At 36.3% G+C, this 25888-nt stretch overlaps 1 protein-coding gene across 2 annotated transcripts; it reads right to left on the bottom strand.

Annotated features, from left to right (window-relative positions):
- Positions 1-2615: 2615 nt before the first annotated feature.
- On the bottom strand, positions 2616-25314 carry AMD1 (adenosylmethionine decarboxylase 1). Of its 2 annotated transcripts, none has more exons than XM_081943600.1 (9): positions 24689-25314; positions 19105-19191; positions 15637-15763; positions 12149-12251; positions 10890-10932; positions 10651-10795; positions 7677-7769; positions 7421-7576; positions 2616-6212 (listed from the first exon to the last, which is right to left on the bottom strand). In XM_081943600.1, the coding sequence occupies exons 1-9, from the start codon at positions 24820-24822 to the stop codon at positions 6078-6080; spliced, it is 1023 nt and encodes a 340-aa protein (XP_081799726.1). In that variant the 5' UTR covers positions 24823-25314; the 3' UTR covers positions 2616-6077. The 2 variants fall into 2 exon arrangements, with proteins under 2 accessions (XP_081799726.1, XP_081799727.1); XM_081943601.1 differs by lacking the exon at positions 24689-25314 and adding an exon at positions 23094-24040.
- Between the last annotated feature and the right edge of the window lie 574 nt (positions 25315-25888).

Here is a 25888-nt window from a genome sequence, read left to right as displayed (position 1 = left end):
AAACACGGCTTGTTCACGACTACAGTGGATCAGTTCGCCGGGGTGGTGGTGTGTAAGCGCCTAGTGCGTAGAGTACTCCGAAGCACTCGAATTCACCTGCCATCATGGCTTTTCCCTCTTTTCCCATTGGGTAGAAGCGTCTCTTAGCCCAGAATTTCCCCCCCGAAATGGAAATGAATTAGGCTTAAATTATCCTAGTTATGGACATATCGTGTTAAGAGTCAGCTCTCTGGGGAAGACGATGTTGCTGGGAAAGGTGGAGGGAAGAAGAAAAAGACGATCAAGCAGCAAGGTGGATGGACTCAGTTACAGTAGTAATGAATAGCTGAAGGACTGAAGACAGATGATGGAGAACATCACTTGCGATGGTCCTCGAGTCAGCGATATTTTGTGGCACTTAATCCATTAATCAGAAGCAGCCTCCCAGATTTTAATTTTTAGAGAATGGTGGTTGAGGGTTTCAAAAAACATACTTCCCTCTAACTTTGTCCTGTGATTTATACTTTTGTTGTTCCCACATCCTATCACGATGGCTAACCTTTTTGTCATGTGACAGCGCGGCCTGCACCCATAGTACAATACATGTGGGACACCACCCCGCACCGTTTGGGGCCTAGTACGTCTCCCTGCAGCCTCTTGGGACCAAAAATGGACTGCGGGAGGGGGCACCATGCTCCCCCCCTGCAAATGTGTCTCCCCACACATGCACAGCAGACCCAAAAATCAGCTGGCCAGCAGGAGGTGCACACGCATGTATGATGGAGCTTAGCTGGGGCGACGGCTTGCATGCCCACCATAGGTTCATCATTATGGTCCTATTTTATTTATGCAAAACCACTTTATAAATCAGTTTCATCTGCTTTATCAGTGATTTGTTGTAAGAAATTTGCTGTAAACATATTAGGGTGGGGAATATCTCTACCCGTTAGCATCACTAACTAGGGATGAGAAGTACTATTGCAGTTGCGTAGCTGACACTTTATACGACAAAGTGATCGGCTTTATCATTTTTTATATTTACCGGTATTTTTTAAATATATATTTTAAAATAAAATGGTAAAAACAGTATCAAAGCCTGGGCCATACTTGTGATATAATCATTGCTGGAATTATTAACTGGAAACAAGCAAGAGCTGGACAATTAGGATGTAAATAGTTAATGAGTATTAACCATGTGTTATGTATCCACTATGATATGGATTATACCTGCCCCGCAGAAATGGAGGCAGAGGTTTACGTCAGGTCAAACTGTCCAAGAAAAAAAAAGCATGCATTGGCTGATTATGTAAAAATCAAGAACAAGCATCAATGTAAATTAAAAATTGAAACTTACTGAATGTGCAGGAAATAAAACATAAATATCAAAATAATGTAATACAAGAAAATGCAGGGAAGGAAAAGCATTACTCCATTATAGACCATAAACAATGGTCTATTTCTACAAAAGATCAAGGGGAAAGTGGATGAAAATAAAACCTAGCAATGGCTTACAATTGGAACATTAAAAAGAGAAACTGGAAGCTTGATTTTGGCTTTGCAAAAACAAACTATTTGAACCAATGCTGCCAAGGCTAGAATTGAAAAAACATGACCAAATGATTCAAATTGCAGATTGTGCAGAGGCAGAAGGAATATGTCATATATACTCAGCTCATGCAATATCGCACAAACTTGATTATGAACAATAGCAATACCACTTAAGATTCACATGCCACTTTATAGTGCTTTGCACTAAGTGGTCTACAGTCAGCATATTGCCCTCAACAATCTGGGCCGTCATTTTACTCAGAAGGATGGAAGGCTGCAGTCACTGAAATGATTCATTGGAACATGTAAAAATTAGGTGCCAGCAATGAAAAAATGGTGGAAACAGTTGAAAAAGTAGTAAAAATGTTTTTATTATGTTGTGAACTTACACTTAACTCAGGAAAAAATTGATTTAACTTCCAATTTGTTCCTTAAGATTCTCTGAATTGTGCCATGTATGTTTTTTCCAATTTCCAATACTTTTGGGTGTTCCTTCTGTCGCATGATAGTTCCGGCATGTATTACTACCATATAGGAATTGTCTATTAACAATTATTGAGTTGAGTATCATCTGTAAAACATTTTATATCTGTTCTCTCTAAAAGCAGAGTTTGTAAATAATATTTATTTGTTCCACAATTCTTCCTGTTGTTTTATTTGGTCTTTTAAGTTTTGCATCCAGTTTATCATATATGCTTTTGTTTGGTCTGTCTTATCATATCTAAGTTTATATATATGGCCTAATAGATGAACTTGATTCTGTATAAGCATTTCAAATTGTCGTTTAAAGAAAAAATCCTTGGTTTTGAGGCCAGATTTGTAGATACATCAGCCATCATGTTGACTTGCAGGTAGTCCTTGATTTATAACTGTCACTTAATGACCAAAGTTACAATCTATCTGGAAAACAGGGTTTACAATCTGATTCTGAAGTTTCAATGGTCAGTTCCCCAACCCCCCTGAATCACATGACCACACTTCAAGAGGCTCTTAGCAACATGACCACATTTATGGCCACTACGTAATAACATCCTCTGGTCATGTGACTGTTCTCAACAAAATCACACTATAATAAACAATGGATTCACTTAACTCTGTGTTTGTTTTACAACTGCCACATTTGCTTAACAATCGCCACAAAAAAATCTAAAACTCACATAACCCTTTTTTACAATCATCATGATATACAACTGTAATGGGCACTTTCCATTAGTCTTAAGCCAAGACTACTGTAATGAACACTTTAATCTAGTTTGTGCAATTCTGGTCCTGGCGATTACTGTATTTTGAATTAAGCTCATATGAAATATTGAACTAAAGATTACCCAACCACATTTTATCTTAGTCCAACATGTCTGGACTAGAAAATGGAGCTAATGAAGCCAATGCCAAACTTGTGGGAATGAAGTTAGCTGCTTCATAGACTATGCAAGCTCAGTGATTAATCAAAGTTAAAAGGCAGAAATTTAATCCCTAGAATTTCCTCAGATGGGAAAGCAATACGGGAGAAAGAATAATCAGAATATTTTGTTTTAAATAAGTATAGCAGAGCACTGCCAGAGCATTCATAGGTAATATTCACACATTTTTCTCTATTATCCAAGAAATTTAGTTCAGAGGATAAATAATCCGTCAATTATATATGGTTCCATTAACATCTGGTGGCAAGTTCTAAAAATAAGGACCTACCAACGCATACTATCTTTAATAAAGCAATGTTTTTTGCAATACTACTGTATTTTTAAAATCATGTTTACAGTCATTCTTTTGTCACCCCTATAAATCTCACATCTCCATCTGGTATGCCTCACAGCTGATGAATGGGTAGAAACGTGCCTTGAGATGAATGGGAGTGGTGGGTCAAGGGTGAATTTATTTGGGGAATACCTTCGCTAATCTTGGTCTGTCTCATTGAGTTTTGCTTCCTACTTGATGTGCTGCTTTGCTCTTTTTAAAAAACAACAACCCTCTCTTGAAGTCCTAATTACTGACTTCAGATTGAATACAATTACATGAAAATTTATGGATTCTGAAGTTATAATATTGTAGAAGCCAATTGCAAGCCTGAGCATACCACATAGTTCTGATTGGAATAGTCTGTAAGATTTGTAAACAGAAATTCATACATGAGGGCACAAAGCCAAGAGCTATACAGTCGAATGTAGACTAATCCAAGTTAAAATGTTATAGTAAATAAAAAATAAGCAGTAGAACACACAAGACTTTGTTCCTTACCCTCTCCAAGATATGGCATATCTGTAAATTCAACTTTGAAGATTTTAGGAATTTTCATCTTTGAACAATAAACCAGTCTTTAAAATTAAAGAGGGGAATAAAAATCTCACGAAGCTTTACAACATTCTAATATTGATTATACAGTATTACAATTTGAGAGACTTTTAAAGATCTTTAATATCAGATTTCATTCTTAATCATCATGCTTTTTCATTGAATAGAAACAGAGTTCTAGTTTGATTAACAAGAATATCATTTCCAGTAGATTTAATCTTCTTGAATCACCCTGGCATTCAGTAGCACAAAGGGTCTATTGAGAAAATACAGGTAACATCTGTTAATTAGTATCAAGGCTTTGTTGTTAGAAAGCAGAATTATCTAAATCAGGGTAGTAGCATTTTTACTATTTGTGACAGCTTAGAAAGCAAACTTTTATTGAAGCATTATGATTTCTGGTACAGATATATCTTTGTACATTTTAATATTCCATGTCTAACACCAGAGATAATTTTAAACACCAAACACATCCCCCTCCCATTTTCTTCAGCCTACTAATTCATGAAGATCCATTGAACTGCTTTATTTCTATCCAAGGCTTATGTATAAGTTTTGCACTTCCAGCATTACTTCAAGGAATCTGTAGTCGAACAGATCTCAAGTCAAAGAGTGCTATTGACTTGGAGTACTCTTTATAAAAACATTTGAAAAATTGGCCCTTAAAAAGCAAAAGCACCATAAACTGCTAGGTGCTACACAGAAACAACATTTATTGATTTTGATAGGAAAAAAATGTTCCAATTGCTTGATTTCCAAGCAAGTAACATAGAAACACTAAAAATGTTTCCTTTATAAATACAAAAGGAACAAAACACTCATAATCAAAAACATAGCCAAGGATTAGAATGACACATCTATAAGATTTGCTGGTCTCAACAGCTGAAATCCCACAGCATTTCAGGTGACTGAACATGCTCTCTCAGGAACTTGCGTTTAATATCCATGAAGCAATACCCATGTCTATTTTATTACTAATGTACTACATATAAATGTTTTACATGACTGTATTTAGGCTCCTCCTATTTGCTTACTGCAGTGAAATCACCCAATGCCTTCTACACCATGTAAAAAAGAACTGCATATTAATTAGGAAGAAACACAGATGAATTCACAATATTGCTAAATTTAGCTTAAACATCACATGCATTGTTGTCACAGGACATTACAGAGTGGAAGGGCCTGTGTTTGAATTAATATAAAGTTAATATTTGAGCCAGCATATTTCACAGTAAGAAACAGCAGCTATTTTGTGCAGTAATTTGAAATCACATTTCACCGTTTTCTACCAAATTTTCCTGTTAAAATTACCATGAAGCGCACTAATCTCCTAACCGATTAAGTTCCTAGATGCCAAAACTGCAACTGAACTCCGTGAAAAGCCTGTAATCAACTGTGTCCTTAATTGTCAAAATTTTGTTTATATACTTAAAACAGATGTCCAACGACTGCCACCAATTGCTATGGGTTGCCTTTAAACAAAGGACAAGGAGCAAGAATGGGTTTGCCAAAAATTACACAACTGTCAAAAGTAACGTGTTGACAAAAAAACAAATACATTTTCACCCATAAGTGAAAAGGTAATGTGCTAACCACAGCAAATTGCCACTTCAATTCATTGTAGAATTGTATGCAGATCCAATATGATAAAAATTGTTTGATATTTTTAAAGTGAAAATATCCCATTAAGAATAACCAGTTTTGTTCTACCAGTATCAGTTTCAATATCTTAAACTATGAGTTTTAATCTGTCATTCAGTTGTTGTAAAAATGTGCCAATTAGAAACCACACATTCAATAATTGTTTTAAAATTTGTTACAGCATACAAATGAAAAAAAATTAGGCAACTAAGTCTTTTAGTTAAGTAAGTCTAGGGGAAATTCTAATGAGGACGAAATCCTTGTCTGTGGGGAATTTTTGGTGATACTTGGAGAAAAACTAGGTTGCATGTAAGCCTATTTGAGTTGTTTTTATAAATGCTGTAGAGTTTCATACAGTAAAATGTTTCTACATGCGCTTCAGTTTCACAGCAAAAGTGAAATAGAATATCTAAACACAGAAGAGAGTGTTCATGCAATATATCTAAAACTCTGTTATAATAATGCATACAATTGAAAATTATACTATGATTACATCTAGGGCTTTCTGCAACTACGAGGTGGATATGAAAAATATGGCCCCTTGTATCATTTACTAGAAAGCAACCACCACCATCTCTATTGGGTATATTTTTGTGTTTTTTCTTCTTCATTCCTCCTAATCAACTTTGCTGCTTATTCTTGGCAAAACTGGTAAAAACGAAGTTGTAGTCATTAAACTGGGCAATCTGGCGATCAAGACGCTTAAAACCTTCAATCTTCTGGGATGAAGAAAACACGGTGCGACATTTTGAGCTCTAGAAGAAAGGAAAGATACTAAAATCTTAGAGAAAACTAATCAAATATTTAAAATCAGCTTTGGACTATTACAATGTTTAGAAATTTCTTTATAAGAAATTCTATATAAGATCTCAGTTTGAGAGCTGAGTGACAAGAACCACAGTTGGTAGGTATAATTATTTGAAAGAGAACAAGAGAATGAATGTGTGGGAATAAGTTAAGAAAAGTTTCACAATTAATGTTGAGATTGATAATATTATGTAGAACAAAAAATAGAGTAGCAAATAAAACCAGTTTGAAAGGATATGTTATTTCCACAATGGTGACAGATGAAAAGGATAATTTAAAAATGAAATTAACATAGATTTAACAATTAAACTCAGGAATTGTAGAAACCAGGAAAACCAGTACAAAATAATGATTCTGAGAGATTAACACTATTAAGAACTCAGTAAGAATTGAGCAGGTCTCCTGGCTTCCCAAAACCACAGAATATATCTGTTAGAAAATATGAACAAGAAAGACAGATCAACCACATTAATAAACAAGAAGAATATAAATATATATGCACTTGACTACGTATTAAATTTATATGCAGCAATCTTCTGGATATGTAAAACTGAGATGATCCCTTTCACAAATCAATTGCATAAAGAAGATCAGCAACTTATGGTTTTACATGAATGATTCAAAATCAGAAAATTACATTAAGTAACTTCAAAATAGCAAATTTCACATCAGAATATAGTGATTATGCAGCTAATGTTGATTTCTGAGAAACTGGTTATGGTGGAAACAACTGTAGGTACTATCCCATACAGCAGCTCTATTACCATAAATCATCTTAAAGATATGTACAATAATTGAGAATGCATATGCCTCAAATTTATATCTCAGAATTACTAGTGGTTGCATAACATTTACCATATATAAATTTATAAGGATTGCATTAAATGAGGTGGCTATAGCAATAGAAACGTATGCCAAGTAAGTCTGTTATAATGAAATTCAACAACTTTCCCTTAATTGATAAAGATGTTAGTCAATTGGAGGATGGGTGATTCCCATTAACTATTACAGTTATTTGTTTACTTCTGTATGGATAGTGACTGGTTATGATTTCTACTCCCAAACTAAACATAATTATTCAATTATGTAACTTAGGAGTTTTTAAAAAACATATCAAAAAGATCAGTCCAATGTTCCCAAAATAAAAGATATTTACCTGATTAACAAAGAGAGTTGTCACAAATTTTCCTGGCTTAAAAATGTCTATGACCTTCCTAATTAGGTCATCGTAGGATGTCTGACTTATGTTTGTTTCAAAACTAACATATGAGAACTCTGGTTCTGGAGTGATGTGAATAGTCCAGTAAGTTCCCTGGAGAGGAGCAAAATAAATAACCTATGTTAATATTTTAATGTAATTACATTGCTTCTGCAAATACTCAATGGAATTTAGAAAAAAATATCAAACTCACATCTGTTTTCATCCCATTCATTGAATACCCACAAGGATTGAACATTGTAGCATCAATGACAGAACCTGGTATCAGGTCACGAATTCCACTCACCTATAAAATAAAGAAGATTCATACTGATGAATATTTCAGAAGATTCATGTAATGTCTACCACAGTTATTTTTCATCCAAATCACTAATTTTTTCTTCTCTCAAGATAATGAGGTCCCATCTGAGACACATATTGTTCTTTCACAGTCCTGAAGATCTAGCTCTTTATTAAGGTGATTGATAAATTGCTCAGTTTTACCATCTTTTGCTCATTTAAAAAAATATTATTTGGTTTTATCATTACTCTTTGCCTTTATTACAGGTATTTCATTATTAAATATTTAAGGAAACATTAAACATTGTTCCAGCTAATATTCTGAGTTAAGTATTGAACACTGTCTTCCCTTTTAGGTATTTTGTTAATTTTGAATTGCATAAACCATGTTTATATAAAATGAATTTGGCAGTGAAGTGAAAGAGAAAAAAGCATAAGAAAAAGTAAATGTAGTTGTTAAATACATAATAAAATCCCAACCAAGGTCTTTTCTATATGTATATATGTAACTCTTGTCAAAGCAAAACAATAGTAAACTAAAAGTGCATCTGACATGAAGGCTTTAATTGCCCCACAGCTTGAGAATAGTTAGAAGTCTTATATTGATAATTTAATGCTTCTTCTGTATTTTACCAGAAGATTTTTTAAAAATCAAACTGAACTAGAAACTAATGCTTAAAAAAATACCAGTTTTGATAGCGTACAGCTGAAATAAGAGCACTACTTAATTAGAAGATTGGAGTCATTCACTGCTTTAATTCAACTGATTTATTTGTTTTAGGTTAAACTATGACTTACAGAATAGTTTGGTGTAATGATTAAAGAATCAGAGTAAAAACTGGTAGTCTGGAAATTATAGTCCCACTTTTGACACAAAGCCAGCTGGGTGACTAGGACAGACAGTCTTTTATAAAAAGAGAAGGAATGAAAAACCCTTCCAAAATTTTACCCCAAAAAATGTCTAGGCAATTGCCAGGAGTCAACATTGACTTGAAGTTACCCTCCTCTCACAAAAAAACTCATATTATTATGTTTTAGTCCATGAATTATAGTCAAGAAAATATTTTAGCATGCTAAAAAAAACTATAATTTGGAATACATTCAAATTTGGACTATGTAACTCTACCTTTATGGAGCCGAAAGGCAGATGGTACAGATAGTCCTCGACTTACAACCACAAATGAATCCAAAATTTCTACTGCTAAATGAGACAGTTAAGTGAGTTTTGCCCCATTTTATGATCTTTCTTGCTGCAGTCATTAAATGAAACACTGCAGTTGTTAAGTTAGCAACAAGGTTGTTAAGTGAAACTGGCTTCCCCATTGAGTGCTTGTCAGAAGGTCGCAAAAGGTTAATTACATAACTCTGGGACATTGCCAGCATCATAAATGTGAACCAGTTGCCAAGCATCCTAGTTTTGATCATGTGACCATGGAGATGCTGCAACGGTCATAAGTGTGAAAAATGGTCAAAAATCACTTGTCAGTGCTGTTGAACTTCAAATGGTCACTAAACAAATGGTTGTAATTCAAGGACTATATGTATCAACTTTCCAAAGGATTTTGTTATTTATCAAATTTATATGGCTAACCATCTCACAAGAAGTGACATGGATGGTATACCACAAAATATAAAACAATAAACATGTCAAAAAAGTCATTTCTAAAAATATATGGTATACAAAGATTAGATTAGAAAGGGATCCACCTCAAGATCTTCTTGAACCTATATACAGGACTTGTTAGAAACGCCTGAAAACAAACAAAAAATGAACAAAGAATACAGAAAATAGAGGACAAATCAGAAGAAGCAGAACAAAAAATGGAAGAAATAAACCAAAGACATACAATATGGAAGATACAGTCAATAGTTTTAGAAATGGAAAAAGTAGCACACTTTTTAAGATTTCAGAACATATATGAAGATAAAGATGATGATCTTCTGGAGTGGATTATAGAGTTGTTAGTGGGTACCCTGGAGATAGGGAAACAAGATATTGTGTGTGTGTGTGTGTGTGTGTGTGTGATGAAATATTTAGAATCCATTTGAGCTATGCAAGGAGACACAAGGTCCCTAGGAAGGTACATGTGAGATTTGTGAAAAAATCAATAAGAGATGAAATATTGAGAAGGGTAAGAGATGACCCATTACAATATAGAGGAAAAGAGATTGTGGTTCTGAAACAGATCCCTAGGAGGGGAAGGGATTCACAAAAGCAATACAAATTTTTGACTATTAAATTAATTGAAAGAGAAGTAAATTTTAGATGGCTGATCTCAAAGGGAATTATAATCAATTGGGATGTTAAAAGATACAGATTGGATTCTATAGATAAGGCAACATAATTTTATGATAGCTATATAGCCTCGCCTGAGGGGAAAGACAGGCAAGAGCAACTAGGAAAATAAAACCTGTATATAAGTAAAGAAGGTGGAGAAGGAAAACGGAATGCTGTCAATGAACATAAATGGATTGAACTCCTCATTAAAAAGGATTTTTTTAATCCAATTACAAAAATTGGAAATAGATATAATTTGCCTTCAAGAAACCCACATAAAGAAACAGCATTGTAAATTCCTGGAATATCCAAAAATTGGGAAATTATATTTTTTATCAGCACAATAAAAGACACAGAATATTCTCGAACCTGGGACTTGTTTTGTTAATGGCTGGATAAAAGAGGTAGAAATTAGGAACTTAGTAAGTATTACTATGTAAACGACTTAACCCCGATAGTATGCAGTTCATTAAGCACATATTGTATGTAAATAGAAAACAAGTTTTGTGTGTGTGTATATATGTGTGTGTGTGTGTGTGTGCAGTACAAAAAGCTTTAATATTCACTGAATTAATCTAATCTATTTTAATTACCATAATTCAAGACTTACACGAGTGACATCATTTGCAGTAACACCATCTTTCATGTAGAACTGGTCCATAACTGCTGGATCAAGCTCGCTCATCAGAATTTCCAATGTTTGATCTGGCTGATTGATTACTCGACTCTCTGGGACATCCAGAGTATACAAGTACCTGTTTTAAAAAATGCATTTCAGAAAAAAATATTCTAAACTGGTATAATAGATTTATACTGTTCCAAATGTTACACTGATAAAAGCAAACTTACCAGCAGTCAGAATTCATACGGCCCATGCAGTATGCTGCTCCATCTGTGGCAGATAAAGTGAAAAGTGGTCTTATAAAAAGAACTCTTTCCCTTATATTCCTGGATTAAATCTGACTATATGAACATACAGATCTATATAGCATTCTGTAACTCATAAAGAAATCATGGAAGATTGTATCAATAAATGCTTTTAATGAATTGTTTTCTGGCTTTATATATTTACTATTACATCTTTTTTGTCAATATTTTTTTCCTAGTTATTTACTACTGCAGTATATAGTGGTTAAGACACCGGGCTAGAAACAAGGAGATTTGTGAGTTCTAGTCCTGCATTAGGCATGAAAGCTGGGTGGCTAACTTTGGGCTAGTCATTTTCTCTCAGCCATCTTGTCAGGACGGGTTACAAGCTGGTCAGTTATTTCCTCTTGTAAACAGAAGATCGACATTTGATTGATAAGAAAGAGAAAAGAAGAGAAAAGAAGAGAAGTGGACCCTGCACTTGGGAGAAAACACTAGGAATAAAAAGAAAAGTATATTGTGAAGAAAAATATATATAGCCATACCATATTTATTGGTATGAAAGTAATTTACTGTAGTTATTATATTATAGAAAGTAGCCCATAGTTTCTTTTTACAGGTGTACAATATTTTCTTCCAAAGCAGGAAATGTACTTTAGGTGTGGTGTGGGTATATTTACTCTACTGGAAAACAGCTTCTTTAAGAAACCAACAGGTACATAGCATGCTCATATTGGATCCAGAGCACCTTTTGCCGCTTCAGAATCAAATAATGCTATTTTTTACCTGTACAACCATTTTCTATACTACTAAGTAGAAGAATCTATAGTATTTCAACAAAGTGCATGCTCCATAAATGTTAGCATATAAATCTATTATATATCAAGGTCTGACGGTGTATTATATTAGGTTTTAGTTACAAATAGCATTTTCATTCTTACTATCATAAACAGATAGTAAACATTGCATCAATATCGCACATGTAAAAATCTTCATGGATAATTGTTTTGAAAAAGTTAAATAAAATAAAATATTGTTGACAGAGCAACCTCTGCTTTATTATTTTTATTATATCTTTCAGTCAATTTAGCCTTGAAATCATGACTAATTTGAACAGTCTCCTATGCATAAACATTCTGAATAGCCAGATTTTACTTGCAATATTGTAAATTGAAGAGATAACAATGCATTTATACTTATTGAAGAGATAATACTGAAGTGATATTAATACATTTGCTTACTTGGAAATATTTCATTAAGGAACTCTACTTCTTCCTGGAAATTCCTATGTGGGTACTCTTGGTGGGAAGGCTTCATGAAATTTTTACGTGAATAGAAGAAGCTCTGAGGGGAACCAAGAGTTAAAATAAAATAAATAGGTTTTCCTTAATTTCATCCTTATATAAAAAGAAATTATCTACTGTGTAAGGTTTTACCACTGTATACGTATACAGACATGCATCTATACTTAAATAAATTAATGCAGTAATCACTTAGAAGTGCATAAACAATATAATTTGCTACATAAAAAATTCCAAGGTGGAGTATAAATATTAAAAAGTGGCATCTTTAGAACATTTATTTTCATCTGGACCAAATTTTTCAACTATATACTGCTTTTATCTTTTAATGAACTTATGCATTAAAATTACCTGAAGTCTCACATACTACTCCCCATCCCCAATATTCCTGTTATGGCAAATGAAGAAGCTAAAGAGACAAAAACACAAGCTCTGCTTGGCACAGCAGTGTGGTTTATATTGACTTAAAACCAGAGAAGGTAGAGGACTGGGATGGATAGACATACTTGAACAGTAAATAACTCTGAAATAGCAAGTCTTTATATTTTCTTTCTTCAAATCAAGATAATCTATTTTATTATAAAACTTCAAAATGATTGCTGCATTATATTTGTACAATGAAGAACCAAACTGATATTTAAGAATATATAGTGTACACACACACACACACACACACACGAAAAAGTCCTGCACACTTTACATTTTTTGGATAGGCCATTGATTTTGGACGGAGTTGTGAATTTTCTTGCATGCTTACAATACATGCTTACAATGACTATGAAAACAGATTATCTGATGCATGCCCAGTGGCATATGTGTGGCAATTCCTAAGGCCGATGCTAGTGTTTTGTTAATATTTTTATTGTTTGTGGCCCTGAAAACATGGTTACTAATATGAAATTGGCCTGCCCTTATTGCTTATCACCAGGAGGCATCACTTCAGCATAGACTGTATAAGCCTTTGCACGTGATCTTTGGTGACAGTGTGGTGCCAGGCTGCAATAATGGATTCAATCATCTCCTGCTTGGTCTTTGGATCCTTCTTGCTTATTTCATAACCAATCTTGGCCCACAAGTTCTCAATTAGGTTCAAAGCCGGGCTCTGAGCTGGCCAATCCAGGAGTCGAACACCATGCTTCTTCATCCACTGCTGGATGGACTTGGCTCGATGACAAGGAGCGTTGTCATCCTGGAAGTAAAAGTCCTTTCCTGCAAGTTGCTGAGCTGAAGGAAGATGGTCTTTTCCAGGACTTCAACATACTGCTTGGAATTCATGATTCCCTGCATGATTTGTATCCGACCAATACCAGAAGCATCAATACAGCCCCAGATCATCACATGCAATGGATGCTTCACAGATAGATTCAGGCAGTACAGCCTAAATTCTTCAGCTGGAAATCTTCTGACATACTTATTGCACTGATTCCCAGTCAAGTAGAAATTGCTCTCGTCACTGAAGATGATCTTGGCCCAGTGTTCGTTGGTCCACTTGGTATACTTCTTGGCCCACGCACATCGACAAGAGCTGTGAGCATCTGTGAGCAAAGGTTTACTTCAAGCCATGCAGCCTTTGAGCCCTCTGGCAAGCAGTCTGCGATGCATTGTGTTTGTGTACACTTTTACATCATATGTTTCACCCCACATTCTTGTAATTTGAGGTGAGGTGAACTTCCTGTCAGCCATCGAAATGTGTTGCAGAGCCCAATTTTGCCGTTTTGTTGACTTTCTTGGTCTTCCAGAGCGGAGCCTCTCATCAACTGAACCAGTTATTTGATATTTTTCAACCACTCTGCTCACTTGGTGTGATAGTATTTCACTCTCTTGGCTATTTCTGTACAGGAGTAACCCTCTTCATGAAGCACAATGATGCGATGCCGCTGCTTAGTACTGGTGAAAACAAAGGCCTTCATCCTTGCCTGCAGCCAGAGTTAAATTAAATTTCTTGATGCTTTTCATGCCTATTTAGAGTCAGAGAGTATGACAACATTGATTGGCTCATAGATTTAGCCTCTGTGCATTTTGATTGGTCAGCCAAAGTTCGCTGCTGATTGGCTACTTTCGATCCTAACATTCTTGAAAATTCAAGTTGTGTTTGTTTTAGCACATAAACTCACTCAAAACCTTTAAAAGACTTTTGTTATATTTAATAAAAATTATGCATCTCAATCCGACCACAGAAATCTTCGTCCAAGTACTTATTTTGAGTGGTTTCTATGAGTGAAATGTTGATTAAACATGTAAATACAGCTTAAAACTGAAAGCATGCTGGACTTTTTCACACAGCTGTACATATACATATACATACATATATATAATTGGCATTTTTTCAAGTGGATTTTTTAGTCAGGAAGTACGTAAGGATACAGTTGGATATGAAAAATGTTCTTAGAAGCATTTGCATGCAGTTTCAGCAGGAATATAGAAAAGGAGAATCAGGAACTTTATTTAAAAATATGCCAATTAGCTTAAGGGAGTGCTCTTAGATCTTTCCTTCTCCTGACCATTTTGCAAACCTCATACTGAAGCCTCCAATAGCATCAGTTGAATATCTCCCACCTTAAGGTGGCATCATTTAAAGCCAGCCTATTTGAGGCAGGATCCTTATTTCATCTTTACTATGAATATGGATTATCTGATTAAGTCTGTGCTGCCATTTAGAAGTTGATATCTTATGTCTTACAGGTATGGCATTTTTATTTAACATTTTCAAGAAAATGTTATTTTCTACTCCTGCTGCCCCCAACTTAAGTCAAACAAAAAAAATCTGAATCTATCTACTCCATTTTTATGAAGATGAGCTATCTCAGAGAACTTTTGATAGCCATATTGGTCAAAAGCCATGCTGTGGAGGGATGCATTTTATAAGTCAGATGTGGGGTAAAGTAAGTTTTACTTTCAAAAAAATATTGGGCAAATTGGTAATTTGTCACCAATAAAATTATTAACAATAATAATCAATGGTTTTGTTCTGTATGTCATCCTAAAAGCAGGAATATTTGCAGGCTTTGTTTTGAGACTCTCGCCAATCCAAGATCCCAGAAGCACTGATACGTCACTGAAAAGTGTTTGTGTAAAAACTCTTTCTGCATAAACTCTTGACTACAGACAGAGGTTGCATCTTCAGCAACCTTAAGATGACCATTCATGAATGGCAGAGCACTACAAGAGTTGAGACAAGATAATATATAGTGCAAGAAAGACCGTCTCATATGAATGAGATATGAAAATCCCAGAAATATTAGGGTAATTAATTTGAAAAACATTACTTGTTCAATATTGTACAATAATAAATTACTATTAGATGCTCAGCATTTACTACTGATATATTTCATAAATATATACCAAGAAATAAGTCATTATACTATTTAATATATAATTGATAGTTAACAACTTCAAAGATCTCTCAGAATTTTCTTTTCTTTTCTTACCTGAATTGAGTCAAACCCACAGTACTCTCTAGCAAGCTCTAATAGGGGAACCAGTGCCTGCAGTAAGAGGGTGGTACCACATGTCTTCAAAATGAAACGTCTCTTGGAGACAAACATGCTACTCTCACTGAAAAATACAAAGATATAATTAATATATTTCATATATGTACGGATTTTTAAAATTCCAAATCTATTTGATAGAAATCCCTTAAAATGTCTAAGTGCTTAGGAATTAGAGACACAAAAAACTTGGCTTAGTTAATACATATCTCTGTTCCTTTAAGAATTCTGTAGGTATGAAAAGGCTCATCTCATATACTGGGCTTTAAATCAAGTAGATTTGATTTAAATCTAATAATAGAACTCTTTGTATAAAGGGTGCAACATGAAACACTCCTTTCCTTTTTTTCTAGAGTAAGAAGTTCTTGCAGGCTTTGATGCTTTCATCAAAATAACAAAAGTAGCACAGTGTTGTTCTGATACAAACTGCCTACTTTTAGATATGCAAAATGCATGCAACACATTAAAAAAGTCCAACTTGCATTATGCTACAGTGATGCTGCTTTCATCATTTGTCCCTTTTGACCCTTCCAAACCAATTGGGCAACTCTGATTAGACAGGATAAGTCTTATTTAATTCTGAGGTAAGGAAATATGTCATAGTGTATTAAAAGAGATTTCAAAATACAGGTATTGGAGTAAATATTAGAATCAGAATTGTGATTAATGGTTACAGTATTAAACCAAGTTTGAATCCTTATTTAACCATGGAACTCTTTGGATAATTTAGGCCAGCGATGACGAACCTTTTTTGGCTCGCGTGCCATAAGTGGGGGGAGCGCAGGGGTCGTGTGCAGGCATGCCACACCCATAATGCAATGCGCGACCCCCCCAGTGCACACGCGTGCACTACAGGCGCGACCCCATTTTTGCATGCTTTTTTCGCCCTCCCCAGGCTCCAGAGGCTTTATAGGAGCACGGGGAGGGTAAAAACAGCCTCCCCCGCCCCCCGGGAAGCCCTCTGGAGGCTTCCCTGAAGCCTCCGAAGCAGTCAAAACAACCCTCTGAGCAAACCAGAAGTCACTTCCGGTTTGCTCGGAGGGTCGTTTTAAGCGCTCCGAAGGCTTCAGGGACTGTCAAGAAGCTCTTTTCGCCCTCCCCAGGCTCCTACAAAGCCTCTGGAGCCTGGGGAGGGTGAAAAATGGCTTTAAAAAAGGTGAACTCAGCTGGCCAATGCGCGCAGGCCAGCTGACAGGGCAGCACCTCGCGTGCCCTGACAAATGGCTCCGCGTGCCACGCGTGCCATAGGTTCGCAATCACTGATTTAGGCTATTAATTAATTCAACTGAACCTATTTTGATAACAGTTACTGAGATAACTTTAAGGAAAACCCCATGTAATCCACCTTGAACTCTTTGGAGGAACAGCAGGTTATAACACAATAAATTCAAGGACATCCTTTCATAGATATAGCTGATTTTGAAAGATACTTCTGTAATAACGGGTATTGTGGACAAAGCACTTTATCATATTAACCAAAATAAAATTTTTAAAAGAGACATAAACATACAGGGAAAATGATTGTGACATATGGAAAAGCAGTACTCCTAATTTGTTCTTCAATTTGAAATTTCCCTAAGGTGGCACTGCCTATAGATCTTAAAACTCCTTGAAGAGAACTGAAAAGGTACTTGGATGAGAAATAAAATGTTTTCAAGGAAAAAAACCCAAAAAAGTCCAGTTGCCTTTTGAAAAGCGCATTTGGGATAACCATGACTTGAATGATTGAGAATCTCCATAGACATTTGCAATAGAAAATGTTCCCTTCCATGTTATATGAAGTAATTCTATCTCGTAGATAGAATCACTAAAAAGTCCTTCCTTAACTAGTCATTATATTGTATGCAGTACGGTAAGTACTTTTCACAATTGGAGGGAAGGGTTCCTAAAAGCACCCCATTTATAACTTGTGGACAAATACTTAATGATCATTTTTTCAAACTGCATCGGCACAGTCAAAAAACACTTTCAACATTATTTTAATAGTTTTCTATGTCAAGGCTTTATTAAAATATTAATATCTCAAATTAATATTTAAAACAGTCAGTATTAAATATTCATTTTAAAATTAAGATTAATGTTTCAAGATTAAGACATTTGTTTCTATTACAGTTTGATATTGAAAATTCATTCCCAATCCCATTTTCAAAAACAAGAACACTGATGAAGACTGAGGATTTTGAAAAATTATGGTTGTACATTGAGGAATATGTTTATACTGTTTGGGAGTCTATAAAAATGAGGTTTTACTATAGTCTGGGAGCTATGCAGAGAATCACCTTTCTTTCTGCCAAATAAGTAAGCCTCCAATAGTAGAATAGTTTCAAAAGGGCATATTCTCTAGCTCTTACTTGTCAGACAAGTTTAATTGCTTTTTTTTAAACAAAAAAGCAATTTCTGAAATAGTCCAGTCTTAAGCCATATAGAATTTGAAAACAGTGCAAATCCCTTAAAATATACTGCTAACTAGCACAGATCTTTCACTGTCACCAAACGTCTTCAGAACAGGTTGAACCTCAGTCCTCAAGGACTGAAGAATTGAATCCAATAATCAATGCTCTTTAAATTTAAGCTAATTGAATTGATCCTCATCTAGATCACTACTGAATTCATTCAGGATTTAACAGTATTGCTCCTTAGAAATGGATAATAAAGTCAAGAGTTCTACTTTAAATCTCCATGAATCCCACCTATCTCAGTTATCAGGTAGATTTTGTGGGACAAAATGAAGCTGTGGGACATTGTACACTGGTTAGTAGTTCCCCAGCACCATATTTTTTGACATTTTCTGAGCGTAAGGGTTGGGGCTCCCCAAGACACATTACAATCAAAAAGTTGAGATAAAGTCAGTGTTAAACATTACTAGAAGTTGCACAAAAATCTAGGTAAAGTACTTAGGCCATATTTCCCCAGTCCAATAACCTATATCCATTTCCACCAGGGATTATCATTTAAGGCAACAATCTTAACCTCTGTATATCCTTGCCAAAAGCTGATTAAAAATGGGTGTGAACAGTATTAACCAGATGTGTCAGAAGTTGCAGTGTTACTTTTCAGCCACTTTCTCCATAAACCAAAAAAATTAGCTTCCTTAAAACTGCACAGCATAATGATCTCTTCAATAATGTTCTTATAAACTACCTGCTTGAGGCAGAGGAACACTTCCCATCAATATGGAAATATTAACACAATGGGATTAATCATATCCTAGCCAGTTAGTCAGAAAGGCTAACTGAGCAACTAGTATTCCTCAGTGTCAGTCTCTAAATGAATGGTTGTTAAATTGAGGACTACTTGTACCTTGCACATCACTTTATATTTTTGTAGCAAGTAAATTAATATTTATGTAAAATTGTAATGCATTAAAAACAAGACCATGCATTGTGTACAGGAATTTTATTTACTTACCTGAGTACATAAGCTTCCTGCTTGTCAGTTTTTGTCACACTTATGATCAAACAATGCACATTCTCCAGAAGTTTGTCCCACTCAAACCTGCCAAAAGGAATACAATAAAGGAATTTAGTGAATTTCATCATTTTAAAAATAAGACAGCACTAAAAGGCCAATCTACATTTCAATATCAAAAAAGGAAACTTAACATAATGTGCAAACTATTGTACAATATCTGTAATTTAGCTGAAATAATATAATTATCAATCTCATTATTTTACTTATTTAAAAACGTATGTTTAAGAATAACATAAAAACAATGACAACATGGTGGAAAGTCAGAAATTACTATTTGAATTTGTAAATTTACTTGAATTTCTTATGGATTCTTGGCAATTTATATTACCAACTTCTTGGAAATCATTTCATTTTCCTGAAATTGGCATGCTGAAATACTACATATTTCCTATAAACCAAATTTAATGCCTAGTTTTGACCCTGTCCAATACCCTCTGATACTAGTACACAAGCTTTAGGCACTCGTAGTAAATCTAAACTATGTTAGAATTTGATTTCACCACCATAGTTCATGACTACAAAGGAGAAAAATGTGTAGTTTATTTAAATTTAAAACTTATATAGATGTTATATAGACTATAAAATATAAAGACATTACAGTATTCAGTTAATCGCATATTACACTCTTGAATTTTGAATATTTGTTCAAGTATATTGTGACATTGCACTAGGTAGATCATATTGCTCAAACTATCTGGACTAGTCACTCTTTCTCTGCCAACCCACCTAATAAGATTGTTGTTGTGGGGGAAATAGGAAGATAAAGGGTATTAGGTACTCCTTGAGTTATTTATAAAAATAACGTGATGCCTTGAGTTATTTATAAAATAAATAAAGGGACATAAATAAAAAATACACTCTGGAATAATTCTTATTTCCTTAGAATTAGGTGAAAAAACCCTTATATAATTCTCGTGAATACTTTCAAATCCCCAGCAACCATTCCATGCACATATGCCAAGCCTGTTCACTTCACAGCAAGCAAAATACTTCTGCCATTATCTTAAGATAGAACTGAGGATAAACTAAGTTGTCAGATAGAATACTAATCCTTTGACTGATTTTATGTGATTAAACCGTACAGAACACTTCTATACTCCCTGGTGGTTGTACACAGGAAAGCAACAGAGTTCTCTTATACCAAAGACCACAAATATATTGTTGCACAGGCCTATATATTTCCTTCCTGTATTAAGCTAGCTCACCTACTCTTCTAGAGGTATGCACAAACTAGAAAATGTATTTTGTTTAATATGCCAAACAAATACATTGTGTTTTAATGTTCATCTGACTCTTCCAGATGGGGCATAGTTTGGCTGAACTAAATTACAGAATACTTTCATTATTTGGATTTGGTCTATGCATGAAATGTTTTGCACACCCTTATAGTCCCTCCTTTAAATAAGGACCAACTCATAGGAAATGGCAGCCCTATCTATATTTTCTTGGCAGGAGCTACAGTACTGTTTAAAGGTCTACATAATTTTGGCTGACTCAATAGCTTCAGTCACTACAATCTTACAGAAGAGCTGTGTATTTTCAAAACTGACTGCTGAAGCACATTCTTGCTTCAGCAGTTGAAGCTTGCAAAACAAGAAGATATCATGCTCCTTAAGTTTCCTCAGGAAACAATAGAGATAGGGATAACATCTAATATCTCAGACTAGGCAATTTATAATCCATACCAGGCTCTTAAAAAGGGGGGGACAATGTATTATGTGGAAACTCCTGGATTAGTATCAAACTGCCCAGAAATATGAAATGATAGCCATTTCACTGCTGCCAAGTCCAACAGTATTCATCACTTGCCATCCTGGAGAGCCAAAGTCTCTAACTCTAAAATATATGGAAAAATGTATATATTATATCTAACCAAGATTGGATATATCTATCATCTATTTCTGAAAGTTAGGACATCTGTTCATAATAGTATGAGAGGGTGCTTGTTATTCTTATGTGGAAACAATAGTGGAAACAATTTTATGGTTGCAGCCTGTCTCAAAAAAGGATTGAGTAATTCAGGACTGGAGTACATAGAACATTTTTATTTTGATGTATTTCTTGTCATGCACACAACAGAAACATTTCAGGATAATTTCAGCATGCCAAGTGCTATGAACCTTGGGGTGGCTACCAATTGATTTCTGGATGTGATTTAAAATGTTGATTTTAACCTGCAAATCTTTTTATGGCTTGGCATTTGGATATCTAGAAGACTGATTACTCCAACCTGAATAGACCTGCTCTTACTCTCCACCCTCCTTAAAGAAGATAACTAAAACCAAAGGTGTTGCTGTTTAGTAATAGTGCCAGTCCTGTGGAACAATCTCCAACGGATATCAAAATGACTCCCTCCTTCATTGATTCGGGAAAATAGTGAAAGCAAAAATGTTATTCTCAATTTTATATTTACCTTAATTTTATTTTGATTTATTGGATGTCATGTTTTCCTTTCCTCAGTTTTATAAGCCCACACAAATTTGGAAGCAAATACAAATACTACAATACTTAATGTTGTAAATCAATTTATGAATATTAGCCATATTTTGTGTGATTTATACATTTTTCTTAGTTCAAGAGAGGAGTGGATGTCTAGGGAAAAGATCAGGCAATGGATGTTTTCAAAGAAAGGGTATTTCATATGGAGTCCTTTGTGATCTCTGAGCTTGCTTATTTGCTTGCAGACATTTTATTACCCAACTATTAACATGATCAGAGCTCAGCTGGGTCAAAGGAAATTTTATTTCAAGCTAGCATTATGTATAGATCAACATGTGTTTCAGGGGGCCTTCACACTAGCTGAGCTTAATATCTTACTGTCAGAAGTGTTGGAGAATAAATACTGCAAAATTCCACATGGCGGAAAGCTTTGTCCTTTTAAAGATGAGAGTACTGAATTACAGGGTCATGCTCTGCTTTACTGTAATTTTTACTAAGACATTTGTAATAAGCTATTAAGGCATCTTCTTCGCCCATTTCCAGATTGGACAAACAAATTCTATGTACAGTATCTTTTGGCATATAATAAATTCCAGGGGAACTCATGCTGTCAAAAATTGGTATACAGAATTCATGTATTGATGACAGTACTCTAAACACAAGTACAGACTTTTACTATATATGCTATAGTGTATTTTAAATTATAGAATTTCTTTTATGTAATTTGGGTCTATCACGCATCATACATTTAAGTAATTCCTATAGTAGTATTTGGGGTATTATTGAAACTATCAGAGTAGCTGTTGACATACTTCATGAATAATTGTTTATAGAGGAACACACAGTTGCCATCCATAGAAAAATAAATGGATAAATTCAGAGTAACTTTTAATAATTAAACATTTACCAGAACAATTGAATGGGCATACTGGCATTTAACATTCCATGCTGTATGGTCAAGATCATAGGTGATATGCATCAGTAATTTCTTAGCCTAATTTACCACATAAAAAAACAATTTCAAGGAAAAATTTAGACAAGGGGAAAGCTTGTTCCATGATATTAATATTGTGAGGAAAGAGAATAAAACATCCAGTCTAGGTACTTACAAACCCAATAATTACTGTTTATATTTTTGCACAGTAGGCAAATTGATTCATAATGCAACTCTTATCCAATGGGATTTGACATGGCCTTCTCAATTGACATTTTTTGTTTTCAGAAAAAAACTGAAGTTAAAGTGCACTAATTATTGAGAGAGCACTTCACAAAGGTAATTTATTGGCAGAGTAACTCCTGCAGTTCACTATTCTTTGCTAACAAAAATTATAAATGCATAAAGTTAGATAAAGCTGAGCAGAGATATCAATTTTTACAATTTTCTTCTTATCCAAACTATCATTTATTTGACGTTTTTAGCACATTAGCAGTACATTATTAGAGAATGAGAATAAACATACACAGAAAGGGTACATTATTCCATTTACCTTTAATTATCCTCTGCTAAATGCAGCTCATTCAAAAACATATAGACTAGGCATTGTAATTTTCAAATGCCTAAATTCTACTGGAGCAGATTCAAACTATTATTTTGTACGTGCAGTGCAAGTAAAATACTAGTACTATTAGCGTGTATTTAAGGCTGTAGAGAATGCAACCCTTCCCCCATGACTATTGAGGAGTTGGCGCCTCCTCCACATTCCTGAAATGCCCACTAGATGACAGTCCCAGACTCAAACCCTTAAAGTAACACTAAAAAGTAATGCTTGATCTCATTAACTGAGGACAGCCTTTTTTTATCTGGAGTTTGAGATTGAAGCCCTTTTTTTTTAAAAAAAAGGTTGGAAATTGAGTTAAACACAGGAGGGGCTTCTATCTATCCCATTGCATTGCCTGAATTCCAGAAGGACAAATAAATGCATACATAAAACCTCCCACTCCCAGCCATTGCCTACGGTCATGCTCTTGCTAACTCTCTAAGGGGGGCAAAACAAACAAACCATAAATTCTACAAAAATATCCTTGCCAGCTTCCTCAACAGCCTGCATTATTATTATTACAATTATTACAATTATTATTATTTTACTGTACTTGGAAGAGACCAGAAAAAGCAGAAGAAACTTCTCTACTTCGACACTTTGGCAAAAGGTTTGCGGTCAAGAATCAGATAACTAAGCTGGAGCCAATTTCAGAGAAAAAGCACTCAGTCTCTTTACGAGTCTGCAAGCCAAGCACCCAAGAACATGCTGGTGCAGGGATGTCCGTGGATGCCCTGCCCGCCCACTTGTGATGACCAAATTGGTTGGATTCGTCGAGTTCTTATACCAACAAGCAGTCTACCCGTTCGGTTCGTATGAAACACTGCGAGAATCCCGATGGCCCCCGGAACTTCCCACGGGATCAAACACCCCTCCTTCTGCCTAAGAACTTATGTTCATGCTGCGTTGTTAAGGAGCGCAAAGCCAAATAAATAAGGTGAAAGCTCGCCGTGCATTGCAAATGAATATATTCCGGACTTGGAGGGGGGGGGGAGGCGACAACCGGCAATCTCCGAGGCCTGCTTTAATTTAAAAGGACAGCCACGAAAAGGTCACGTCCCGCCCTAGCAAGGTCACAACTCCGCCCTTCCCGACGTGAACTACTCTTCTGTTTAAGTTTCCCTCAGAGCGCCGGCCTACGGGGGGAACTTAAAAGGCCTGCCGTCAGCCGCCGCACGCGGAGTCCGGGCCTGCATGCGTCAGGGGAACGTTAGCGGCCGTTACTTGAAGGGGCCGGCTCGCGCTCCCCCCACCCCCCCAGCAAGGCCGTCCCGGTGAAAGTCCCTCCCCTCCCCTCGGAGCAGGCGGGCCCCGACCCTCCCTCGCCTCGCGCAGCATAACACCGTCCTGAATGGAGCAGCCGCCATGCCCGCCCCCCTTCCCCGGCCATTAGCTTCGCTCGCTTCCCGCCCAGCGGCGCGGCGTGACGGCCGCTGTTCACCAGGGCATGCGCGCCACCGGCCGGGCATATTCCCGCACTCGCCCGGCTAACCCCCTATCCATGTTCTTCCATCCTCCCGGTTTCCCACCGGCTCCTGACTCACCTGGGAATGGTGCGGAGGTCGCCGGAGCCATTACTCTGGTGCGGCTCCTGCGGCGAGGGCTGTTGCCAGGCGAACCACACCTCCAGTAGCTTCTCAGTCCCTTCGAAGAAGTGTGCACCGTTCTCCTCCATCATGGTGAGACAACTCCGCAAAACCAACCACAGAAATTAAAACGACAGACACCCCCCCCCCTCGACCAAAATCTGCTGCTGTCGCCGCCGCCCTCACCTACACCAGCTACAGCTGATAGGACTGTTGCTTCTAGGCAGGGCCGCGGCGCCTTCTTGGGGTCTCAGCCCGTCCCAAGCAGGTTTTTCCTTGGAAGGGGCAGTAATCTTATATTTAAGTTATAAGATAAAATACGTGCATGTGTGTGTGCGGGCGCGCGCGCTTATATATAAAATATATATCAGCGAGCGGTTGCAGAAAGGGTGGCGGGTTGTTAAGGATCCTTTGGGGTAGGGGAAGGAGGGAAATGGAAGGCAAGAAGTGCGGAGCAGGCAAGCGTGCAGGCGATGCGGTTCGGTTCCTTGTATTCCGTGTGTTCCCGTTACAGAGAAAAGCATTGAGCGAGCGCTAGCTAATGTCGCCGGCCATACTGGGGAAGCGAAGTGAGGGAAGCCACGCAGAGTTTTTATAACCGCACAGGTACAGGGGGTCTGCTGCTATTGGATTTCCGCTCGTTAGGCCCGCCCATTCCCTTCGCTGATAGGGCATTCGAACTGTCTGACAAGCACTAGGAGCTCGTCCCAGCTTGTTGGCTGTTCCAACTCGTGCGGTCTCCACCGAGGTGCGCTGTAGATGGCCCCGGCTGGCACGTGCGAGAGCTTGAAACAAGCAAGCGAGAAAATAATCGGCAGGGAGTAGTTATGTTATTCTTTTTTTAAAAGCTAGCACAAAAAGAACAGCGAATCCATGCGCAAGGGTAACATAGTGATCAAGAGATCTGTTTCTGAACTAAGCTATGGCCCTGGTTGAGATTTACTTTGAGAATTCCCAAAATCACGATTGTTGCTGGGGGGTGGGTGGGTTTCCTGAAATTCAGTCACAGTGGATGAGTAAAGTAAGACATGTATGTTTGAGAAATAATTATTTCTAATAAAGAGCGCAGGAGAAATGTGCTAACTGATGGAAGAGTGTATTTGTGTATAAAACTTCCTAGAGACTTCTGAGTAAAGAAACATTGAATCAGGCTGAGTA

Source organism: Natrix helvetica, assembly GCF_964273705.1.
Source record: "Natrix helvetica genome assembly, chromosome: 2".
Lineage (NCBI taxonomy): Eukaryota > Metazoa > Chordata > Lepidosauria > Squamata > Natricidae > Natrix > Natrix helvetica.
This window is presented reverse-complemented; position numbering and strand designations above follow the sequence as displayed.